This window comes from Aquila chrysaetos, chromosome 6, assembly GCF_900496995.4.
Source record: "Aquila chrysaetos chrysaetos chromosome 6, bAquChr1.4, whole genome shotgun sequence".
NCBI lineage: Eukaryota > Metazoa > Chordata > Aves > Accipitriformes > Accipitridae > Aquila > Aquila chrysaetos.
In genome coordinates, this window is record NC_044009.1 from 9,546,892 (window position 1) to 9,566,324 (window position 19,433).

The window sequence follows — 19,433 nt, forward strand, 5'->3', positions numbered from 1 at the left end:
AGGATAGTGTTCTGGGCAGTGGCGTGGGACACAGGATATGTTTCCAGCCATCCAGTGGTTGCTTCCACCATTGTAAGCACATGGCACTTGCCTTGGCGGGTTCGTGGGAGTGTGATATAGTCAATCTGCCAGGCCTCCCACTGTTTATATTTCAGCCATCGCCCTCCATACGACAGGGGTTTCAGTCGCTTGGCTTGCTTAATTGCAGCACATGTTTCACATTCATGGATAACCTGTGCGATAGTGTCCATGGTTAAGTCCACCCCTCGATCGCGAGCCCATCTATATGTTGCATCTCTTCCCTGATGGCCCGAGGTATCATGGGCCCACTGAGCCATAAATAGCTCACCCCTACGTTGCCAGTCCAGGTCCACCTGAGACACTTCAATCTTGGCGGCTTGATCTGCCTGCTGGTTGTTTTGATGTTCTTCAGTGGCCCGACTCTTGGGTACATGAGCATCTACGTGGCGTACTTTTACCACTAGCTTCTCTATCCGAACAGCAATATCTTGCCACAGTGCGGCAGCCCAGATGAGTTTACCTCTGCGCTGCCAATTGCTCTTCTTCCATTGCTGTAGCCACCCCCATAGGGCATTTGCCACCATCCATGAGTCGGTATAGAGATAGAGCACTGGCCACTTTTCTCTTTCAGCAATGTCTAACGCTAGCTGGATGGCTTTCACCTCTGCAAACTGACTCGATTCACCTTCTCCTTCAGCAGTTTCTGCGACTAGTCGTGTAGGACTCCATACAGCAGCCTTCCACCTCCGATGTTTTCCCACAATGCGACAGGACCCATCAGTGAACAGAGCATATTGCCTCTCATTTTCTGGCAGTTTATTATACAGCGGGGCCTCTTCAGCCCGTGTCACCTCCTCCTCTGGTGACATTCCAAAATTTTTGCCTTCTGGCCAGTCCATGATCACTTCCACAATTCCTGGGCGACTGGGGTTTCCTATGCGAGCCCGTTGTGTGATCAGTGCGGCCCACTTACTCCACGTGGCATCAGTTGCATGATGTGTAGAGGAGACCTTCCCTTTGAACATCCAGCCCAGCACTGGCAGTAGGGGTGCTAAGAGGAGCTGTGTTTCAGTACCAACCACTTCTGAGGCGGCTCGAACTCCTTCATATGCTGCCAATATCTCTTTTTCAGTTGGAGTATAGCGAGCCTCGGATCCTCTGTATCCCCGACTCCAAAACCCCAGGGGTCGACCTCGGGTCTCCCCAGGTGCTTTCTGCCAGAGGCTCCAGGTAGGGCCATTCTCCCCAGCTGCAGTGTAGAGCACATTTATAACATCTTGTCCTGCCCGGACTGGCCCAAGAGCTACTGCATGAACAATCTCCCGCTTAATTTGTTCAAAAGCTTGTCGTTGCTCAGGCCCCCATTTAAAATCATTCTTCTTCCGGGTAACTTGGTAGAGAGGACTTACAATTTGACTGTAATTTGGAATATGCATTCTCCAAAAGCCCACAACACCTAAGAAAGCTTGTGTTTCCTTTTTATTAGTTGGTGGGGACATAGCTGCTATTTTGTTGATCACATCCATAGGGATCTGACGACGCCCGTCTTGCCATTTTACTCCTAAGAACTGGATCTCCTGTGCAGGTCCCTTGACCTTACTTTCTTTTATGGCAAAACCAGCCATCAAAAGGATTTGGATTATTTTCTTCCCTTTCTCAAAAACTTCTTCTGCCGTGTTGCCCCATACGATGATGTCATCAATGTATTGCAGGTGCTCTGGAGCTTCACCTTTTTCCAGTGCAGCCTGGATCAGTCCATGGCAAATAGTGGGGCTGTGTTTCCACCCCTGGGGCAGTCGATTCCAGGTGTACTGGACACCCCTCCAAGTAAAGGCAAACTGTGGCCTGCACTCCGCTGCCAAAGGGATGGAAAAAAATGCATTAGCAATGTCAATTGTGGCATACCACTTAGCTGCCTTTGATTCCAGTTCATATTGAAGCTCTAACATATCTGGCACAGCAGCGCTCAGCGGTGGCGTGACTTCATTCAGCCCACGATAGTCTACTGTTAGTCTCCATTCCCCATTAGATTTCCGCACGGGCCATATGGGACTATTAAAGGGTGAGTGAGTCTTGCTGATCACTCCTTGACTCTCCAATTGGCAAATCAGCTTATGGATGGGGATCAGGGAATCTCGGTTGGTGCGATATTGCCGCCGGTGCACCGTCGTGGTAGCAATTGGCACCTGTTGTTCTTCAACCTTCAGCAACCCCACAACCGAAGGGTCTTGAGAGAGACCAGGCAGGGTAGACAGCTGTTCAATCTCCTCCGTCTCCAATGCAGCTATACCAAAAGCCCAACGGTACCCTTTTGGGTCCTTGAAATATCCCCTCCTGAGATAATCTATACCAAGGATGCACGGGGCCTCTGGGCCAGTTGCAATGGGGTGTTTATGCCACTCATTCCCGGTTAGACTCATTTCAGCTTCTAATACGGTTAGCTCTTGGGATCCCCCTGTCACACCAGAGATACAGATGGGTTCTGCCCCTTTATAACTTGATGGCATTAGGGTGCATTGTGCACCAGTGTCTACTAGAGCCTTATATTCCTGTGGGTCTGATGTGCCAGGCCATCGAATCCACACTGTCCAGTAGACTCGGTTGTCCCTCTCCTCCACCTGGCTGGAGGCAGGGCCCCTCTAATCCTGGTTAGAATATTCGTTACTCACTTTTCGCACCCGTGAATCAGAAGTCCCTTCAAGAGGATCAGAAATGTGATCAGCCCATCTACTGCATCTGGGGGACTCCTCACAGGAAACTGGAGCAGCAGTTTTCCAAGAAGAATCCTCTTTCCTGGTTGCTTTTTCTCGCAACTCCCGTACCCGTGCATCCAGGACTGAGGTAGGTTTTCCATCCCACTTCCTCATGTCCTCTCCATGGTCACGCAGGTAAAACCACAGGTTAGCCCGTCGTGTGTACTTTCTCTCTCCTCTCTCTTGGGCAGAGGAATGCTTACTCCCAATAGCTGCGATGCGGGCCTGTACAGGTGGGGAGGAAGACATATCCACTTTGAATTGCTGGAACTCTCGGGACAATTCCTCTACAGCCGAGACACAGGCCCGTAGGGAGGAAGAGAGACTTCCTTCGTATTGCCGGAGTTGGACAGCCAATTCATCCACCGTTTGTCCATGGCCTTCTTTCCAGGACATTACTGCCAATGAGTTGGCATAGGTTGGTGGTGCACTTCGTAGAAACTTCCGCCACATGGGTTGTGTGCATTGGACTTCATCTGGGTCTATGGGTGACTGCGCATTTTCTGGATCATTATAAATCACCTCCAGCACGGCTAATTCCCTCAGGTACTGGATACCTCTCTCCATGGTGGTCCACTTGCCTTGGTGACATGTAACTTCATCCTTGAAGGGGTATCTTTCCTTTACACCTAACAGAAGTCGCCTCCAGAGGCTGAGGACTTGTGTTTTTCTCCCAATCGCCTTGTCAATGCCCCCTTCCCTAGACAGAGATCCCAACTGCTTGGCTTCCTTACCCTCTAATTCCACACTACTAGCCCCATTATCCCAGCATCGGAGCAGCCAGGTAACAATGTGCTCACCTGGGTGGCGGCTAAAATCTTTTCGCATGTCACGCAACTCACTCAGGGATAGAGATCGGGTGATTATTTCAGGTTCTGCCTCTTCCTCCTGTTCTCGTGATGACCCTGGTTCATCTTCATCTCTCACTGAGCGAACTGATTTCTTTGTGTGTTTCTTTTTCTGTACAGGGGCGACTGATACTGGCACAGGTTGGTTCTCTGGTTTAGCTGCAGTATCCGTCACTGCGGTTGGGGTAGCCGCGCTGCCTGTTGCCGGGGTAGGGGTAGCCACGGTGCCTGTTGCCGGGGTAGGGGTAGCCACAGTGCCTGTTGCCGGGGTTGGGGTAGCCACGGTGCCTGTTGCCGGGGTAGGGGTAGCCACGGTGCCTGCTGCCCTGTTTTCCATCTTTTCCCCCTTTTCTCCCTGAGGGTGCTGCATAATATCAAGCAGTGTTTGGTAGATACTGGCCAGGGCCCAGCACAGTGCAGCGAGTTGTACGTCTTTGGAATAGCCACAGCATTTTTCTTTCAAATATTCTACCACTTCATGAGGGTTCTGTAGTTGTTCAGGAGTGAACTTCCAAGCCACTGGGGGTGAGAAGTTCTCTAGATACCTGCCCATATCCTCCCACATGCCGTGCCACCCATGAATATCCAGCTTTGGGGCAGATCTCTGGGTGGTACTCTTAAAGAGCCTTTTTGTAGCCCTAAACAAGACCTGAAACATATTCAGGAGGCATAGCACTAACAGCACAGTGGCTTGTGCATCCCAAGGATATTCAAAGTTCTCAAAAGCTGTTGTAATTAGTCGGAAGGAGAAAAGGGAGGCGAACGGACGGGGGGAAGTATCCCCCCCTAACTCCCCCATGGATTGGCTGTAATTACCAATAAAATCCGATAGAAGGTGCCCAAAGTATGGAAATGATATCACTGCCTCATACAGATACCAGCTTAACCTCATGACCAGTGATGTAATCATTTCACAAGTCGACATTGCCCAGTATAGCAAAATGATAATCCCAATCACTCTCCCAGAGGTGAGAAACGTAACTACAGGCAATACATAGAGCATATAAGGACCTACAAAACGCCACCATGTAAACAAATTAATCAACATTGTGACTAACATCTATTTATCTAATATAAGGAATGCGTATGACAAATTTGTTTCAACAAGCTCTGGCCAGATCTGTCGTTATCTCAACCCTTCGTGCCCCACGTTGGGCGCCAAAAAGGACTGTCGTGGTTTCAGCCCAGCCGGTAACAAAGGACCACGCAGCCGCTCGCTCACTCCTCCCGCCCCCTCCGGTGGGATAGGGGGGAGACGGAGGAGAGAAAAAAAAAAAACCTGGAACCTCGAGGGTTGGGATAAGGGCAGTTTACTGGGACAACGCAAAAAAGTTACAACAACAACGACGGTACTAATGAAAGGGTATACAGAAAAGAGTGATGCACAGTGCAACTGCTCACCACCCGGGACCCGACGCTCCGCCACTTCCCCCACCGAAAGTCGAGAGCAGGAGAGCCCTCCCCCCGGCCCACTCCCCATGTATATACTGAGCATGATGTCACATGGTATGGAATAGCTCCTTGGCTAGTTCAGGTCAGCTGCCCCGGCTATGCCCCCCCACCTCCCAGGTTCCTGTAAAAATTAACTCTATCCCAGCTGAACCCAGGACATTCTTCCACAGGGTCACTTCTGCATACCAACTAGTTTGGTTTTACCTTCACCAATAACAGTTCTATTTGGTCACCTTTCAGTCAGCTCAGCCTTCTGTGCCCATGCATGTGCAAGGATAGCAGCACTGGGACTCCAAGTACCTCACTTGGGACAGATTCTGACTGAGTCAACTCAATTTTTTGGATGCCATGACTCTCCTCTGCAGATCTGCCCATCTCAGAGACTGTCTCCTGCCTCTTTGCCACACCTGCTATACCTGGGTCCCTCATGTTGCTGCCTGTTCTGGCAATTCTACATGTTCACTGAAGAGAGAGAGTGGGTTTTTAGCATTTATTCACTGCACTTGCTGAGGCCAAGCATTCAATGCTCAGACTTTTGCAGGGCAGTCCACTACTCAAATGGAGAAATGCATGAAAGCTGCATGAATCTCAGCCTCAACAGTGCTCAACAGTGGGCGGTATGAGGGGCTGGAGCCCCTACTTGGGAATTTCACTTACGTTGCTTTTGACTGGCAAATCCAAAGGTGAAAACTGGAGTTGACAGTTCAAGACATTGCCACTGCTGTCCTCAGGGGTACTTGCCACCCTTCCTGGTAGGCACTGTGGGACATGCAGAACCACAGGAGCCTCTTTGTCTTCTTGGGACCAGCTAAGACAGATTTTTAAGTTTGAGACCATCCCATTAAGTACTATGGCCAGTCATAGGGTACCATTCAAATGTCTGCTATAAATATCTACCTTAAAACATGGAAATGGTGCCCTGGGCTCTCCTGGGTTTGCTTGTTTGATCTCTGCTGGGTGCTAAAGGAGCTTTGGGTAATGAGGGCATGTGGAAACAACTGGGTGCAGGCATCTGGAAGAAACTACATAGAGTCTTCCCCATTGACTCCATTCATCTCAGCCGTGACCGTCACCTGGTCTATTGGGTAAGCGAAGGAAAGAGGTTTCCACTGGAGTATTGGCTCCTGTAGGAGCAGAAGTGACCACAGCCAAGACCACAGCCAAATGGAGAAGTTCCCAGCAGCGCTGTTCAGGGCTATCTCATCTCATCTCAGGTGGAATGTCAGCCCTGCTTCTCCTAGAGGTCTACTGGAGACTGGGAAAGTAAGAAGGCAAATTTAACATCAGAACATGGGGGATAAAGACAGGTCAGTCCTTTGATTCACACAGTCATGATTTACTCTTTCTGCCCCATGCAGCTCACTAAGCACCTGACACCACAAGCCTGCTCCAGCTCTGAGCTTATTCTCAGCCCTCATCCTGCTATTTTTCTCCAGTGAGGTGTCCCTGCCTTCATGTTCACCCACCATCATACCTAATTTTGTCCACCAGTCAATCCCTACCCCTGTCCCCCCTGGTATCCTGCTGCCCCCATAATATCCATACCCTGATGCTCAAGTCATGCCCTTTACTGTCACTCCACTTGCTCTCTGCCACAATGAAAGTCCACTGGCACCCAGTGACACATGAAGACCAGCGTTGTTCTCTGCTTACCTCCAGAAATGGAAACATTTTCATCCCCAGGCTAAACTGGCACTTCACTGTTATAGACCTCCACACTGGCTGCTGGTCTCTGCAGTGAGTCAGGGAAGCACACCGAAAGGCTTTTCACCATCTCCCCAGTGATGGGTTTGTACCACTGTGGCCCACAATGATGACTGGGACATGCCCCTGTGTACATTTATGAGCAGTGACAACATCCTCCTGACCTGACTGGTGGTGCTTCAGGGCAAGGCTGAACTGGCACAGGCACACAGCATGTGAGGAGTTAATAAAAACTGCTGGATTAAAATCATTACATTGTCACTGAAAAACCCTGCTGTTAGCCACAGGGAAGGACCTTGTCTGCAGCTCCCTTACAATAAAGTGAAGGGTAATTTCATCCAGTCACCTGCTGCTGACCTATTTAAAGTACCCAGAGGCAGGGCAGAGCAGGTCACTGCTGCTTCAGCCCACAGCAGCCAGGGTTAGGCTGCAGGTGAGGCCTCCCAGTGCCACCTCTTTGGGGAACAGGGTGCCCACACCTTCTTCTCAGCCTGGACAGTGCGAGCAGGAAGGCTGGTTCTGCTGGCAGCACCGTTCTGCCTCTGCCCTTGGTCAGGTTCTGTGCTATGGGTGTGCTGCTTGGCAGAGGCTGGGGTGCCTGGCGAGTGATGGGGCTGCTCAAGCCCGGCCACCACCAGCTGTACCCAGGCTCTGGGAGGTCACTTCCCACCACAGAGAGCCCAGACTGCGCACCCAGGCTTTGGGGAGCTCTGTGCATCCTTCCTCAGCACCTACCCAAATTTCCCCACACTTCTTTGGGCATGGGGAAGGGGAAGCTTCCCTGCATTAGCTGCCACTGGTCTGCAGCTTTTCAAGCTGTGTTTTTAAGACTTGAATAAACTCTTCTTACTTGCAGTGACTTGGTTTGCATAACCATGGAAATTGGGTGTAGTGATTAACTGTATGCTGGTATCTAATTGGCTTGAAAGTCAGTCTTGGAGGCATTCAGACACCAGCTCCAGCATCCTGTAATATGTCACAGGCTATTGCTCTGTTTAGAAGCAGTGCACAGCTACAGTGAAACCCCACCCTGGGGTCACGTTGCTACCTAGCGGGAACTGCCTGGCTGGCTTAGGTGGCTCTTCAGGGAGACATAGAGCTCAAGCCTTCTGTCCACTCTACAGAGGATATACAATGATATTAAAAGGTTATTATGACTCATAATATTCAGTGTTTCCCAGCTCTTGGAGTCCCACGATGACTGTGGGAGAAATGCTGCTCTCATTAAAAAATTTGGAAAGCTTTTGCAGCCCCATTGGCACAGAAAAAAGGTGGGCAATGCAATCTTGAGATCTCCAAAAGCCAAATGCAGAGAGAGACACTCTTAGAAACTTCATATTTCTAAGCCAGTCATGGTCCTCCAAGCTGCATAATTCTTAAGACATGCAGTGCCATCAGTCTTGGTGAGTGCAGGTGGCCACAGGGGTCAGGCACTGTTGCTGTCCTCTCTGCCAGAGCTGATGCACCCCAGGACAAGTGTTGCATGAAGCTGTTTCCATAGTCAGCTGCTCCCCCATCCACACATGCACCGCCCTGCATGGGGTGTTACAGACACACAAACACTCATGCATGCAAGTTCCCCATGTGCCAGGCCCAGCCTGCAGGATGACAGTGCTTTCACCAGGTGGAGTTTTACTTGGGAAAAAGGATGACCCTGGGGTGTTGTGATTTCCCTGGTGATGAAGAAGGTTGGTTGGAGACTGTATGCTGGATACTGCATGCAGCCAGTATCTTCTCTGCTGGTTGCTCTCAGCCCTGTCCAGGGTTGGTGCTTACCTATGCACACCTCTAAACTCTTTCTCTCCACCCAAGGAAGCTGATATTCCAGTTTTACCAGTCCTCCCCATAGCTCCAAATTATTCTGATTTCTCTCCCCATTGGTGACAGGGTGGGGGAAGGTGGCACATGGGAGGCAGGGAAGGAAAGTAACAGGGTGGTCCTGGGCATGTGCAGGCTAAGGCTACTACCTATCATAGGGACATCTGGGGCCACTTATAGTTTTAACTCATTCTGGCTGGAGCTGGTCAAGGTATTCATCTTGCCAAACTCAGTCTTATCGTGTCCAAGGAAGCTAAAAAACCCTGCTGGCCATGCCAAGGGTGATGGAGCTGCTGCGTGGGTAGAAATTGATAGGAAAGGGAATTTATCTGTGAGAGCTGGTGCCATGGAGATCATGGGGACAGGGTTGAGCAGAGGTGCACCAGGGGTCCCAGCAGTAGAGGAGGACAGTCTGTGTGTCTGTCTTGTGGAGAGGGAAGTTGTCAGCTTGGACTTACTGGGGACAGAAAAATAACCTGAGTGCTTGATGAGGCCCAGAGTCCCTCAGGATACCTTGAAGCATCTTTGTCACTGTCATGCATGCTGCCTGCCCATCACTGGATGATCTTTCCAGCTTTTCCTGCCCTTGCCTTGAATGCGCCCTTCTGCCATTGAAGGCTAACTTCATACTGGGCTGTATTAACACAAGCATAGCTGGCAAGTCAAAGGAAGTGATTCTTCCCATTTACTTGACACTTATGAGGGCACATCTTGAATATCATGTCCACTTTTGGGACACCCTGGTAGGGCAGAGATGTTGCTGAACCGTAATGGGTCCAGAAGAGGGTTGTTGAGATGGCTGGAGCTGGAGCACAGGACACGAGGGGAGCTGAGAGCTAGATTTGGTCTGATGGAAGGAGAGGAGGCTGAGGGGGATCTAACAACATCTTCCACTGCCTGAAGGGGCTGGAAAAGGGTCAGAGACAGACTCAGGTGCGCAGAAAAAGGACAGAGACAATGGGCACATGTTGCCGTACAATGGGACAAACAGGAAAATTTCTTCAACTTGAGAGTGGGCAAGCACTGGAACGGGGTCCCAAAAGTCTCTTTGCAAATCGGGTGACATTAGTCCTCCCCATGAAATCAGGTTTCCTGTTGTTTCTTGTAATGAAAATTAGAACCTTTCAGTTTTCACAAAGCTTACAGGATTCCCTTATCTTCACTTGACTCCATGAAAAAAACCCAGTATTTTGAAATGTTAAAAATTGCACTGCCAGGCCAGACTGTCTTTTTAACATACTTGTGATGTGTGTATTTGTCTGCCTTACCCGCAAAGAGAAATCATCATTTCTAAGGGGGTTTGCTAGAGGCAAGAGGTGGATTACTAGAGCTGTGTCCTTCATTTAGAAATAATAGCCATTAAACTCCTTGTTGCTATGGGGCTGCAATTTCCAGAGGCGATGCCCATTATCAGAGAACTGGCTGCTGGCAAGCAGTTAATGAGAGAGCTTTGAAATGGCTCGGTAAAAATCCAGCTTCCCTGCAGACTTCTGAGTCTTGTAAGAGGAAAGGGAGCCAAAGCTGGATCCAGCTGTGATCTGCGCCGACATGGGGTGGTGGTGGCTTCACTATTGCTCCACAGACTGAGGGAAGCCCCTTTCAGACCCAACACAGGAGGTTTTTTGCAGAGCTTTAGGGGTTGTGATGGCCTGTGGCAGGTCAGGGCTCTCTGCCCTGAGTCCAGAACCTCTCCCTGTGGCTCGAGCCAATGCCAGCATCCTGCTGAGCCAAGAAAATACAAATGTTTCTTTAAGCCATGAGAGAGCATACATAAGAGCTGGGGCAGGGGTTTTGAAGGAGTTCTTACATCACAGAGTCATTCTTCTAGATTGGATATTAGTTTAGATTGGATTATTAGAAAAAATTTCTTCACTGAAAGGGTTATCAAGCATTGGAACATGCTGCCCAGGGAAGTGGGCATCACTTGATGGCATTGAGTCACCATGCCTGGAGGTATTTAAAAGAGGTGTAGATGTGGCACTTAGGGACATGGTTGGTTTAGTGGTGGACTTGGCAGTGTTAGGTTTACGGTTGGAGTCAGTGATCTTAAGGGTCTTTTCCAACCTAAATGATTCTATGATTCTACTTGTGCTGGGTTTTTGTCTCTTCACCATGTCTTCCCAGCAGCAGAGAGGAGCTGGGGGAGCAGCAAATCCAGCTGGATGAAGCTGCTGCCTGGATGCAGGAGCTGCATGCCCCCACACCAACCCAGCATCTCTCGGCAGCGCAAAAGCATCTTACCAGACAGCAAAAGGGAAGGGAGGGAAATGCCATGATCCTCCTGTTACTCTCCACTGAACTAAATCTGCAGTAGATATAGCAAAAATCCTTGCACAGAGGCATGTGGTCAGGCCTAATCCTCAGGGAGAAGCAGTTTCTCTGAGGCCCAGGGCAGCTGGATGAAATAAGGCAAATATCATGCTTTCAGTTTTACTGTTTTTCTTCCTTTCTGTTTGTTTGTCTTGTGAGAGCACTGATGGGAATTCATGTTCATCCTTCCTTTTCTGAGATGAGAAAGCCTTCATCTCGCTTTGTGACTGAGGAAAAAGAGAGGAAACCTGAAACTTCAGGGCTCTGCTTCTCCCTGGCAGAGCCTGGAGGGATGCCCAGGCTGTGACAGGCACTGCACCCATGATTGAATGCCTCTGAGCATCTCACTCTCACATGGGGTCCCATTAACAGTGCAAACACTCTGCATCACAGATCCCATGTTAGCAGTGGTCCTTCTGGTTGCGTGAAATTCTCCGTGAAGCAGACATGCTGAAGATCCCTGCTTGGGATGCTAAACTTTTTTATATACCTGGAATCGCAAAGTCTAAATGCGGTATAGCTCCGTGCAGCTTTAGACCGAGAAGACAATGGCATGTGCCACGTTGCCATAGTTATACTCCAGAAAGTGAAGGGAATTTCCCGGTGTTTAAAAAAACAATTTCAACATCAGCAGGTCTAAAACATAAAAGAAATGGATGGCACTTCAGGGCCAGGAGTAACAGTTTCTGGTTTTTCATTTATTTTCTGGAATCAGCCTCTAGCATGGCATTTTCATGTTCTAACCAAGAGGGTTAGAAATACAGGTTTTCATTGAAATGGTGCATACTAATCACATGACTGCAGGACCTGCGGATTGAGGTAACTGTCAAAAGTCTCATAATGCACAGCAGGCAGTATGTAGTTTTTCAGTGGCAGAAGGATTGGACTGCCTCATGTGTGTTAACAACTTGCAGATATTCAGTAAGGTTGTGGCATATAGGAGATGTATGTTTGCTCTCTGTGTACTGCTCCAGGAGCAGGATATTTTTGCATCAACATGTTGGTAAGCTGAGGAAGAAAAAAATGCATTTTCTGTAAATGCGTTAAATAAAATAAATGTATTGAAAGGATTTTACTGTTGTCAGGGAGCAAGAGGACTGTCTGCTTCCTGAGGGATGGGGAGCCAGGAGCCGAGGGCAATAACACAGCCAGCTGGGCAGGGACATCACCAGCCAGGACCCAGCCCCATAGTACCCAAGCGAGGTGAGCAGAGCAGCACCAGACATCGTGGCCAGGTTCAACCAACAGTCTCCGTCCTCAGGGGAGCTGGTGTTGATGAGGCAGGTCCAATGTCAATCCACATGTCGGGCTCAGGATCAGTAGAGTCCATGGCCAGGCATGGGAGTGGGCACGGCTGTACTGGGGACCGGCAGTTTTACAACATATCTCAGGCAAGGGCTAAAGGCTCAGGTCTTGAGCTTAAATGCAGCCCTTTGGGCCAAGAGGCAGGGCATGTAGTTGTAGGCTGCAGGTGAGGCTGGTCAGGGACATTAATGCTCTCAGGGCCCTGAAAAATCCTTATAGAACATAATGCAGTATATCCCATACTCTAGCATGGAGCGGCATTTTCCATTTCTATAGACTTTTGTTTGATTTTATCACAAATCTGTTGATGAACAGTTTTTCACTAAATTCCCAAATCCTGGGGTCATGTGATTATGACATGTTAAATAAAATTGTAAAAACAGTGTGCCTCTGTACTGCTTATTTTGGAGAGACCTTTGGAAACATGTCCCATCTGTCTCCAATATTGCATATTTCTTCTGAAGCTTCTGACTTACTTTCTGAATTCCTGAGTTGGGCAATGCCAGCAAATGGCAATGCTGGCCACTCCCTCCATAGCCATCTAAGTCCACACCATTGCTAACATGCCTGGATACGGGAACGTGTAGCTGGAGCCCATTTGGCACTCTGCTCTATCTTTTGACTTTCAAAGCTCACTTCAACCATACAAAACTAGCAAGAAAATGAACCAGCTGGTAATGGGACACAAAGACTGGCAATGGTGCCCAGTAGGAGACAAAGAACACCCAGTGGGACAACAGAGTCCCTGGCTAAGCTCTGCAATGTGGCACTGTGGAAGGGGGAAAATCCCCCTTCACCCCCATGCTGGTTCAAAGGCTGATGTTGAGAGGCAGGCAATTAGAGCTGCCAATTGCTTTTCCTGCTGCAGCTTCCCCTTTGTCACTGCTAAAAGACTGACAGCCCAATAACGAGATGATAGTGTGGCTGAGCCCATGTCCCTGAAACATGCTCACTGCTCTCCCCAGCAGACAGAAGGTGCCTGGACCATTCATTCAAGAGCCTGTCCCAGTTCATTTTCTAATTCTTTCCTTCTCTTTAAACTACTATACATCAGGACCTGATTCATCCACTCAGGCTGTTTCATTTGAGACTGTGCAAGTATTTTGGGTAAAATTTCACCAAGACAACTTCTATTGGTTTTGAATCATCAGATACATAGAGAAGGAAAAAAGGCATTCCCACAGTGGGATAGGGTCTGTTTAAGCCCAAGCTTCTGTATGCATTTCACTGCCATACTTCACAGAAACAGGATTATTCACCGCTTAGTCACTGGGCCTGTTTACTTTGTAGATAAAGGAATAGCTCAGAGGTGCTTTTTCTCACAGTCTAGGAGCCAGCACACCTCTGAGCACAAAAATTCACATCAGTTCCTGCTAGCTAGCAAAACCAAACCTTGACAAGTTCTCTGTATAGGGAACTGCTCTGAACCAGTGGCCTGGGCAGCAGTTGGGAACCTTCCTGAAGACTTCTAGGTGGATTTTTTTTTCCGTCCTGTGGCAGGAAAATGGCAGGAATACCCTTCAAGGCAGAGACCTTGCAGAACAGTACTGGGAAAAACTCATATGGGAGAGCTTTTCCTTATGCACCTGTGGTGAATTAGCCTCGGCTAAGAGCAAAACTCCCACCTAGCTGCCCACTCACTCTCTTCCCTCAGCAGGAAAGGGGGAGAAAAGAGGAAAAAAACAGGAGCACGAAAGCTTGTGGGTTGAGGTAACAACAGGGAGGTCACTTACCAATTGCTGTTGCAGGCAAACACACAATTTGCGTAAAAGCAACTTCTTTTATTGCCAATTAAAATATAATGTAATTACAAATTTGAATAGTGGGAAACAAAAAGACAAACATTAAACCAACACCTTTCCTCCCCCCCCTTTCTCAGACTCAACTGCACTTTTCACTCCAGACTCCCCTACCCACCCCCCTGCCCAAAAGTGATGCGTACGGGGTCAAGGTCAGTACAAAGTGGTTTCTCTCTACTGCTCCTTCCTCCCCACCTTTCCTGTGCTTCAGCATGGGATCCCCACAGGCTGCAGTCCTTCAGGAAAATCTTATCCAGTGTGGGTCCTTCATGGGCTGCATTTTCTTCAGAAATATCCATTTGCCCTGGAATGGTTCCCCCATAGTCTGCTGTGTGAATATCTGCTCTGGCATGGTCCCTTCCACAGGCTGCAGGGAATATCTACTCTGGTATGAGTCCTCCATGGGCTGCAGAGAATATCTGCACCACCATGGAGCACCTCCTTCTCCTCCTCTGACCTTACTGTTCCTCTTTTGTTTCTCACTTTGTTCCTTACTCCTCCCTCCATCTGGTGTTTTCTGCCCTTTCTTAAATATGTTTTCACAGAGGCATCACCAGCTTCACTGATGGGCTCAGCTTTGGCCTGTGGTGGGTCTGTTACAGAGCTGACTGGAGCCAGCACAAGTCAGCCCCTGACCTCTCCCCAGAGGCCATGTCTGTAGCCGCCCACTGCCAAATCCTTTCTGCGTTTACCCCATACAGTATGGCAAGCTGGGAAATGGGATGGGAGAGGAACTCAAGAAGGAGAAGATTGAGATTCTGGAATAATGAAATGCCTGGGGTGCCCAGCAGGATGCTGCAGGTGGGAAGGGGCTGTGTGTGGGGGTGATACCTCATGCTGCTGATTTCCAATATCTCTGCATTAGCTCCATTAGTGCCAAAGACAAAGAGTGTTTCTGGGCAGGGTTGGCCAACTAATTTAGCTGCAGAGAGCCTGCCAAAGTGCTTGTGATCGTGGCAGTGCTTGGCTGGCTCCAAATGAGCTAGAAACAGAGGAATGCAGCCAGATTGTGTGCAGGGGTGGCCCGGGACCTGCACAGGTCTTTGCATTGATCTGCAGCTGAGGGGGTAGAGAAGCCTAAAAAGCCCCCTGGACAGCTGTCTGTTTTGGTTGTTCCCTATCCCACTGGACTCCTGGGTGCTTCCAGGTCAAAGCTATTTCATGGATTCACCTTCACAGCCTGAGGCCCTGTCGCTTTACTGTAACTGGTGTTATGAAACACAAAATCTTTTGTGTGCAGTCACTTATGTGCGGTATATGTTCCATCAGGCAGCAGGAAGGACAACTGCTCTTTACCTTCCTGGTTGTGGTTCTCTGGATCAGAGAGATGCTCTGAGAGAGCAGCCCAGGAGGGAGATACTGCCCTGGAAACCCGCTCAGGACAGAGTGGGCACAAGCTCTTCTTAACCCCCCTTCTGCCGTGTTTTGAGGTTTCTCTAAGATGGGACTTTTCTCTGAGCCAGTGGAAGGACATTCAGTTGCAAGGAAGGACTGAAAAACATAAAAGTGAAACTTATGAAACACTGCTGAGCCAGGAAAGACTGAGACTCTGTCATTGGTTGGGGGTACGGAGGTCCTTTTTGGGGGAAAGCACAGAGCCAACAGCTCTCAGAGAGAAGGTCAAGAAATAAGGGGATAATGAGTGAATTGCTGCAAATTACACTGAGTTGGAGACTGAAAAACTCTAAGTTTTTTAATGAACTCTGCAAAAAAGGAATGAAAATGAAGAGGGAATGGGATGACAACATGTAATTGGTAAAGAGCATGAGTTACCTACATGTGCACTTCCTCCTTTGGCTCTGAGGGAAGATCACTGCACGGACTTGTGAAGGAAAGCCTGGGAAGGTTGGTAGCAGGGACAGAAGGAAATAGGAGTTCCCAGAAATGAGGAGCAACAAAACTGTGAGGAGCTTATCTACTCTAATTAGTAAGGATGTCATCTGCAGCCCCATTCAGCAAAATTTGGGCACAACTCTAGGGCACAGGCACATGGCTGCATAGGCTCCACTTGAGTATTTTGGGCACTGCCAGAGCTTGGGCCACTACTGGAGATACTGAAGTAAAGAGATGGTATTGAAGAGAATACCCTTACCTGTGAACATCTGAAGAAGGCAATAGGATGGCAAGACCCCTGAGGTGCATAATCCCCCTGGATCTGGTGCATAACTGGGGGCATAACAATGCCATCTTCTTTGAAGAATGTTTATAATGTACTTTACTTAATAATGGCAGTTCATTATTAACATTTCCAGCTCACCGTGTGTTAAGGATACCTGCCTCTCCAGCTCCCCATTCTTCACTCTGCTGTATTGTTTGAGCCATGAAATCACCAGCAATACCCCCTTATGTCTGCATCCCTGGACAGATGCTGCATTGCTTGAGGAGGGGTGAGGCATGGCTGATTAATCTGTGCTCAGAGAGGCTGACTGTAGGGATTAGTGCTTCAGATGCTCTTAACATCTGCAGCTCCAGGACAGCCCCAAATTCATCAGCACTGGAAGCCGGAGGGTAGCAGCAAGGCTGGTAAGAGCTCTTATGGGGGGGGGGTTGCCTATTGAATTGCCGCTGCCAGATAGCAAGACAAGAGGGAGATTTTATGGGAAAAGTGGCAGCCATGCCATTATCTTGGCACTTCCAAACCTGCCATACAGTTTTTTGGATGTGTCTGTGATTCCCAGGACTAAGGAGGGTGTTGGCTGTGTAGAGGGAGCAAGGCTGAGAGGCCAGGGAGAGGGCTGGAAAGACCCTGCAGAGCAGGTACAATGGAAATGTGTCAGCCCTGAAAGTCTCGAAGCTCCAGTTCCTCATGTTTGGGAGGTGGGGTGAGGATGGCTTTGGGCCCTGGCAAGTCCCAGAGCTTGGGACCAGCCCTTGCAGTAAACACAAGGTGCTGCCAAGCCAGAGGTAGAGAGAGGGAAGCTGTTACTGAGGACTTACCTCATGTGGTTACATCTCCCTATCCAAAACCAGTCCCTCCCTGCCAGTCTGCTTATCTGAGCTGGGCTTTTTTACTCTGGGTTTCCCTCCTTGCTCTGACTCCATTTTTCTCCTTCATTAACTTTTTGTTTCTCTTCATCACAGGGTTTTATGAGCCTTTTGTTTGTGGAGACAGGCAGCACAGGGGATGAGAAGAAACTTTTGAGCAGCCATGGATGGGTTACAGCTGCAGGTAAGGCTCACCTCATGCAAATCACAACCTTCCAACATCCTTCAGAGTCCCCAGCAGCTAAGGGGAAAGAAAATACCAGCTCTATTTATGTCTAGTGAGCCTATTAGCTGGGAATGACTCCCTTGTCTGTCACTGTGGGGGAACTCCAGGAGGCTGTTCAGGATTAAGCCCAGAATGTGCCTGAGCTCCTGGCTTAAGCTCCCCCACCTCCCCATCCCGCAAACAGCCCAGCCTGCCCCCTCCCAAGCCCGGCCAGGGATGGCCGGCTGGAGGCACACAGGGGCTGTCCATCTCATGAGTTAATCGCCTCCTGTTCAGATGTCAGGAGGAGATGAAGCTGCTATAAATAGATTGTGAAGCTCTCATGGTTTCAGCTGTGATTCACACACATGGCAGAGAAGCATTAGGAAGAATTAACATTCAATCTCTCAGGCACTTTCCTGAGCACAAATGTCATTCTGTCCCTGTGGCTTAATCTCCTTGCTCAGGGGAGGTCAGCAGCACTTTCTGGAGTGTCTGAATGGGTCAAATGGAGAGGGAAACCCTGGACTGTCAGGGAGCTAAAAACGGCCACTTCAGCCGGAGCAACTGAGCAGCAGCTGCCCATGATACGCAACAGCATTTAGGAGCATGGCAAGGTGCTCTGCTCCCCCCCTTACTGGGGCTGAGATCAGATGGTGTGGTTTTGTTACGGTACGCACACACTGGGATGCCTGACAACAGCCTCTGGGACTGAGACGGCTTCTGGCGATGGTATGTGCAGGGGACTGGGGCTCTTTCTAGCTCTCCCTAACCAGTGCTGAGGTGTGCCTCTGACTGAGTGGCTCACAGTGTCTGTGATAGTCTGCCTAGATGAGCATGGTGGGGCAGGACAGCGTACCTGGGTGGTCTATGTGAAATCCCCATTTCTTTGCCCCCCATACTAATTTTTTCAAAGTTCAGGTATAAAAACATAGCATACAGCTAACCTAGCCATGAGAAGCTGTGTGCACTTGTTCCTGTATGTGTTTGCATTCATTTGCATGTGTCTAACTGCTTGGTAGCCTTCCTCCCCCGCCTTGCTGTGTTTATGCTGTTAGCAGTGATGGTCACTAAGTAATGTATGTGAGACGGAGAAACCAGCAGAAGGGGAGGTAAGACCAGACAGGTCCTGGAGTGGGAAGTGTGAGGAGTCTGTCTGTAGGTATCTATCCATCTGTTTGTCTGACAGTCTCCCAGGTACAGTGAAAGAGTGGTATTTTTCCTGAAAGGTAGCTTAGAGGGTAGAGCATCTCCTCAGGGTGATGAATATTCCTCACACTTTTGCATATTTGGTGCCCCATCAATAAAAGAGAGATCCATGCCTCTAGTTTCATAGCATTGCCACAGTTTCACTGCATTGCCATGAATGAAAGAGACCTTCAGGGCACTCATCATCAACAAGAGGTAAAGGGCAGTTTGGACTAAAGGTTGGGAGTTCAGTGTTGGTATCTTTGAGTCCTTGGTTAGTGGTCTAGGGAGCTTGGAGTTCAACAGATGAGGCATATACCAGAAAATCTTTTCCTTTCACCCTGCTTTTAGGGACCCAGGAATCAGGGTTTCTCAGCGAAGCAAGGAAAGAGGCAGAAAAATGGTCAGAGGAATTGCAGGTTGGTGGGGAAGTCATCTTATTATGATGGGACTAAATCCAAGAAAGTCACCCTTTGACTACAGGGCAAAGAGGGCCCTATCCCACTCCTTGCTGCAGGAAAACAGCATCTCATTGCAGCTCTAGGCAACATCCTTCTACATAAACTGAAGCCTGCCAGCGTGGGGGTGATTAAAGAGATCTCAGTACACAGGCTTCTCCTTGTATGGATATGATCTCCAGCCTACTAAGGCACTGTATGTGGTTGGTGTATCTAAACCAACCTGGGTTTTGTGTCAAAATGGCATTCCCCTATTTAGGAACACATGTCACTTAGGCTGGAATATGGACTGCATGTGTGCTCTGGCAGGCTTAGGTCTGAGTGGGTCTGCAGGCACCTGTGTGGTCTTAAGTCATTCTTGAATTTTAAATCATGTTATGGACTAACCTGAAGTAAGCTGCCTTCAGAAATTTATGTGGGAATGCCTGAACAGGCTAAAGGGCCTCAGAAATAATTGTGACGTATTTCTGTTATTGTACAGAAAGTGGAATTTCAACCAAGAGTTTCAGCAGGGGCTAGATTCCCCAGTTGGATCCTTACAGAGCCACAGAGCCATGTGCAAATCTGGAAGTAGCTCTGCAGATTCC

General features: G+C 49.0%; 1 protein-coding gene across 3 annotated transcripts in view; it reads left to right on the top strand.

Moving 5' to 3' along the window:
• LACTBL1 (lactamase beta like 1) overlaps nt 1–19,433 on the top strand; it is a 50,892-nt gene that overhangs the window by 15,765 nt on the left and 15,694 nt on the right. The window contains exons 2-3 of one of the 3 annotated variants that reach the window (XM_030018035.1): nt 11,992–12,109; nt 17,092–17,179. In XM_030018035.1, the coding sequence (XP_029873895.1) occupies nt 17,159–17,179 (21 nt within the window). In that variant the 5' untranslated portion in view covers nt 11,992–12,109; nt 17,092–17,158. Of the gene's footprint in view, nt 1–11,991; nt 12,110–16,360; nt 16,534–17,091; nt 17,180–17,632; nt 17,933–19,433 lie in introns of those variants that run through there. The other 2 variants (XM_030018034.1, XM_030018036.1) reach the window with 2 other exon arrangements.